The sequence below is a fragment of the Atractosteus spatula genome, unplaced genomic scaffold (genome assembly GCF_055471065.1).
Source record: "Atractosteus spatula isolate fAtrSpa1 unplaced genomic scaffold, fAtrSpa1.hap1 Scaffold_145, whole genome shotgun sequence".
Classification (NCBI taxonomy): domain Eukaryota; kingdom Metazoa; phylum Chordata; class Actinopteri; order Semionotiformes; family Lepisosteidae; genus Atractosteus; species Atractosteus spatula.
The window spans coordinates 83,375-89,560 of record NW_028296703.1 but is presented as its reverse complement, the minus strand read 5'-3'; the positions used below and the strand labels follow the sequence as shown (position 1 = coordinate 89,560).

Below are 6,186 nucleotides of genomic sequence, written 5' to 3'. Positions count from 1 at the left end.
AGTAATTTTCCATTTTATTTTTAATAGATGTCTTCAGAATTTTAAATACTTAATTTCATTTGAACATTATAGAGAATTGCTTCTACAGGAGAGAAAAAAAATTAAACATTTTAATATGATTTAATTTGACCTTGCAACACAGCAGAATGAGAAATAAACAATGGGGTGTGAATACGTTCTGAAGGCACAGTATATATTGCTGTCCTGTCTCGTTTAAAAAAATAGTTGCATTGAAAAAAAAAACAAAGATATGGAATTATTAGTGATGGTGCCAAAATAGATTTTCTACTTAAAAGAGATTCATACAATATCGTATTCTTTTCGCAAGTACTTTGAGCTTTTTTGTAGAATTTAATCAGATGTGTGACTTTTATTTTTCCTGTGACAGTTAAGAATCCTTATCTGTTTTATACACATTTCTTGCTTAACATGGTAAGTTAAAAGCTGTTACAAAATTACAAGCCTATTCAATGAGAACAGTCTTAACTGTAAATTAAACTTAACATCCCAAGACTATAAAGGAATAAAACATTAATTCAATTTAGACCTAATTCATTTTAAAATTGAAAAAAACTAAAAGTAAAAAGCATTATATATTTTAGTATACAAATAAATTTAACTGTGTGACAAGAACTATTTCTGTTTTAGTCAACCATAAGGAAGAATACAGTCAAAATTTAGTTGACTAGACAAACTCAACAGTGGGTGACTACAAAGTGACTATGACTAAAAGACATCTTAGGAACAAGTAAAGGTTTATTCCATGCTGAAAAGAGAAGAAAAGAAACATTTCGGCTGTGGAGCCTTCTTTGGATGTCACATGCTGACGCATCTACCAACTTGAACTAAAAGACATTTTAAGTCACCTGACTGGATAAAACTCTTTCCACACTGACTGCAGCTGAATTATCTCCTGCATGAATATGCTGGTGGGCTCTCAAGGTACCTGAATGACTAAAACTCTTCTCACACTGACTGCAGCTGAATGGTCTCTCTCCTGTGTGTATGCGCTGGTGGGTTAGTAAGGTACTTGAATGACTAAAACTCTTCCCACACTGACCGCAGATGAACGGTCTCTCTCCTGTGTGAATGCGCTGGTGTGAATGTAAGTGGCTTATCTGACTAAAATTCTTCCCACACTGACTGCAGCTGAATGGTCTCTCTCCTGTGTGAATGCGCTGGTGGGTTATTAAGGTACATGACCGACTAAAACTCTTCCCACACTGACCGCAGATGAACGGTCTCTCTCCTGTGTGTCTGTGCTGGTGTAATTGTAAATGGCGTATCTGACTATAACTCTTCCCACACTGACTGCAGCTGAATGGTCTCTCTCCTGTGTGAATGCGCTGGTGGATTATTAAGCTACGTGACTGACTAAAACTCTTCCCACACTGACTGCAGACGAACGGTCTCTCGCCTGTGTGAATGTGCTGGTGTGATTGTAAGTGGCTTATCTGACTAAAGTTCTTCCCACACTGACTGCAGCTGAATGGTCTCTCTCCTGTGTGAATGCGCTGGTGTCTTTTTAAGTCACCTGACCTATTAAAATTCTTACCACACTGACTGCAGCTGAAAGGTCTCTCTCCTGTGTGAAGGTGCTGGTAGGGCTGTGAAATGCTAGACTGACAGTAAGGCTGCTCCCCCATGTGCCATAATGGTAGTTTGTCCACTCCATCTGAGCAAGGCCTTGACCGATTCTTCCTTTTCCTCTGATCGTGCTGCTGTAACTCAGTACTGTTCTCTTCACCAGATACATCAGTCTGCTGCTCTGCATGGTCAATCAACTGGGGCTCCGTGTCATGCTCTGTAAGATTAAACTCACCCAGTTCTTCTTTGTGCTCTAGTACAGAGACACTTCCCAGTTCATTACAACCTTGTGTAATATTTTTTGTGTCCAGATTATTAATCTTCTCTGTAAAATCATCACATACTAAGAGCCCAGGTGTCTCACTCTCAGGCTCAGTCTTCATCATGGGCACAGAGCCCAGATCCTCCACACTCTGTCTGCTCTCTGTGTGCTGCTCACTGAATGTCTCTTTCCCTTCTGCAGCAGTAAGCTCTGTCTCCTGCATCAAACTGGAGCCCCACTCCTCCTCACTGTGCTGCTGTTCAAGAGGAGCCCTGTCCCCAGCATTAGGGAGAGCACTGGTCTCTGAGCCTGTAAACACAGGACAAGAAAACAAGGCCTTCAAAATAATAATACATTTTATTTTAGTAGCAGCTTTAAAGGTGGCTTCTTAAAGCGCTTTACCAATAACAAAAAATACATCATATAAGCACGATGAGAATACACAATTTGAGGAGACAGTAGATGGTGGTACTGAGTACAGTAGGAACAGAGGGGTCAAGAACAGAACCAGTTAAATAAAGGCTGTTCTAAAGAATAAGGTTTTGAGTCTGGATTTGAAGGAGTTTAGAGAAGGTGACTCAATTATATCCTTGGGAAGAGAGTTCCAAAGCTTGGGGGCATAACAGGAGAACGCCCTGTCACCCAGAGAGTGTAGACGGACTGGGGGACAGATAGGAGACCAGAATTAGAAGAACGAAGACGGCAAGATGGGGAGTAGGATGATAACTCAGACAGGTACTGAGGTGCAAAGCGAGCAGGAGGATTTTTAAGTCGACACAAAACATGACAGGAAGCCAGTGCAAGGACTCCAGTATAGCAGTAACGTGAACACTTGTACTAGACTTGGTCAGGATTCTGGCTGCCAAATTTTGGATATACTGGAGTTTGTTCAATGTGGACTTAGAAACCCCAGAGAGTAGAGCGTTACAATAGTCGATTTGGGAGCAGCCAAAACTTTTCAGCCACTGATAACATGGGGCGTAGTCGTGGTTTTCGAGGTGAAAGAAATATGTTTTGACAACATACTACATATGTTGGTTGAAAGTCAAACATCCCCAAAGTTTTTCAATTTAGACTGAAGCTCAATTACAGGACCATCTACAGATAGAGTTACAGCAATGGTTTTACAAAGTTGATGGGTGGTGCCAATAAGCATGACTTCAGTCTTGTCACAGTTAAGATAAAGACATTTTGAGTCATCCAAGTTTTTATATATTTTATAATTTTATAAGAGGGGTTAATACAGAGACTGACTAGACACTTCAGCACATTAACACTGCACTGAGAGAGAGAGGGGTTAATACAGACACACTGACTAGACACTACAGCACATTAACACTGCAGTGAAAGATAGAGGGTTTAATACAGACTGACTGACTGGACACTACAGTACTTTAATAGTGTAGTGAGGGGGGGGGTGAATACAGACAAACTTACTGGATTCATACAGACAAAATCCCTGGAGAACTGAGATATAATTAGTATACATATAAAAATCTAAACCAAAACAAGTTAAATACAATATGTGTAAACCGTGTTTCCTAATGACGTCGGATTACACACTGATTCAGTGAAACAACTGAATCTGAATGAGGTGTTTTCAGCACCGTAACCGGCCAAAATAGTTCAGTTTTCAGTAAAGAATCGCGTTGCTACATCACACAAGTCTTTCCCACTTCACTCTGCAATCTCTCCATCTCTCCACTATATTCTCACATCTTTCGGAAAGTTTTTTAAAGACAGTTTGATAGTTTGTTAGAACGCGTACTGATAATGAGAATGTTTACTCTTGTGAGATGTTTTCTTTAAAATGAAGCGTGTTTTTTTAAAATCTCACGAGGAAGTTAAAAATACTGGTTTTAAACGCACTCATACAAGTCACCACACTGACCTGACAGCTCCAGTTTCGTGTCCATTTCTTTTTTTATTTCTGCAGTGACTTCACATGGAAGCGCCTGGGTACCCTGATCTCCTCCTGCTCCCGACTCCTCCCACAGCTGCAATCTCCACTTCAGGCTCTCGTTTTCCTTCTTCAGCTGCGCCATTTCACTCCCGACACTGTCTTCCACACACTGTGTGATTTTAATCACGGCCCGTCTCACCAGAATCTGGGAGACGCCGCGGAGTTTGCCTTGAAACTCGTCCTCGGTGTCAGACATCCTGTTTCCAAAAAGTTCTGAAACTTCATACACGATCGATTTGAGCAAAACCTGCATGAACGAGTCAAGCTGGGTTTGCAGATTTAACAAGCACTCCGCCATCCTTCTTCAGAGTCGGTCAGAAACAAAGGCAGACTTGCGAAGTTTAAACAGAATAACTTTCTTCTTTATTTTTATTCTTCACAGATCCTGTTGTCAGGGCTGTGATCAGTTCAAGCACGAACACAGCCGACAAGACGCTACGTATTCAGAAACTAAAGCTATTAAAAAAAACAACAACTTTCTTATTTATGTAAAGAAAATGATTCAATCGCCAACACGTGGGTGAAAGATATGCAGTGTCGCGCAGTATGATGACATCATCCACTAGCGCGGCCGCGACTTCAAAACAACCGAGAAGCGGGGCTGAGAAAGAGGAGTTTCTGCAGCCGGATATAAACTTCACTGCACCTCCTAGCGCCACCTAGTCAAGAGGAGTGAATCACCTGCGACTTGCGCCGTTCGCAAGCCTGAATTTTGTGAAACGGAACAAATTTATTTTTTTGCCCTTGCACAACGAAAACGTCTCAAGTGGATCTTTATTCTACATCTCCCTATGCAGGTTTTTTGTAAAAGAAAAAAAATGCTGTCATTTTCTTGCCAGCTGACAGTATTTATTCTTCACCGATAAGCAAGATTTGTATTTCTTATTTCGGAAAAAATAATTCTTCGAAAAACAAGTTGTTCCAGAAAGGAAATCAATACTTGCATTTAACAAAATCAAGCTATATGTGATTGTCCTTAATTATGTATGGAGTCTGGCAAAGAATAGTGTGGTCTGTGTCTTTAGGTACTGAAAGCAACTGACGAGTTTAGGTGCTCTTAGGTATTTCCTGGAGATCAGGTCTAAATTAACATCAAAGGAACCAAGTAAAGGTTTATTCCCTGTCACATAAGAAGGCTCCACAGCTGGAATGTTGTGTTTCCTTCTCTTGTGGGATTCACTTTACACCTTAACACCTTATCTAGGGGGATTGTAGTCTGTTATGTGTTTGCTGGAGATCTGGTCTAAATTAACATCAAAGGAACATTTAAAGGTTTATTCCACGTCACACCCGAAGAAGGGTCCACGTTGTGTTTCCTTCTCTTTTCAGCATGGAATAAACCTATACTTTTTCCTTTGCAGCCCACGCATGCTGATGCAGCCCTCTACGTAAATTACCTTCGGCTGTGGACCTCCAGCTGACCTGCACACAAATATATGAGGAGGTCTACTGAGACAAGAGGAGTACGATAGAGTACCGAAGACTTGAAAAAGCTCTTGCATTAGATTCTGTGTTTTTGTTGTTCCCCAGATTTGTTTTCAATGTTCTTTTTCTTTTGAAGCTGTTGTGTTTGGCTGTTTTTGTTTTAGTTGTTAAACTACTACAGGGATTAACCTAGGTAAAATTGTGTAGCCTGGCAAAGAATAACCAGCACAGGACACAAATATATTTTTGGGGTTCTTTATTTCCAGGTTAGTATGGTGTCTAATCTGTTTTGTTAGTTTGGAACATAATAAAAAGCAAAATAAATGACATATAATGATATATTTGACTACACAAACTATGGTAGTGGTTCTTTCTACCGTGAGGGAAAACGGTAAAAAAAACACATTTCAGTTTGACGGTTTCAACATTCCATCTAACCGTTACAAAATCACACTGAACAAAAATAAATTACATTACAGTTTAAATTTAAATAACTCACCATGCAGTGCGTGCAGAAATAGGCCTCCTACAGGCTGCACAGGTCACCTCTCAGCACCACCCTCACTGAGAACTACATTACATTACAACAATAATTAGTATAATACTCTTACATTGACATGCACTTAACAAACGGTGCTTGTCTTAATCCTATGAAATACCCCTTTATACTGGTTAATACGTTTTATTTGAGACTCATTTAGGGTGTAAATAGGAAAACAACCCAGTATTTACTGTTACAACTCTCTGCAGTAATTTAGTTTTTTTCAACTGATACACACTGCTTCTTAATCCTACTGCACATGCACAGACCATGCAGTGTGTGCAAAAATTGACCCTGTTCTCATTGGAACAGTGAGAAAGGCATACCTGGGTGCCCTCGAACCAGCACCTTACTTTCATCTTAGTCCCAACCTTACCACACTAAGCAATTGTACCACAGAGACTCCAA

General features: G+C 40.2%; 1 protein-coding gene across 1 annotated transcript; it reads right to left on the bottom strand.

Moving 5' to 3' along the window:
* Positions 1–4,363, bottom strand: LOC148809352 (uncharacterized). The gene is made up of 2 exons (XM_088909278.1): positions 3,741–4,363; positions 1–2,158 (listed from the first exon to the last, which is right to left on the bottom strand). Exons 1-2 carry the CDS (start codon positions 4,108–4,110, stop codon positions 858–860), a joined length of 1,671 nt encoding a protein of 556 aa, XP_088765404.1. The 5' UTR covers positions 4,111–4,363; the 3' UTR covers positions 1–857.
* Between the last annotated feature and the right edge of the window lie 1,823 nt (positions 4,364–6,186).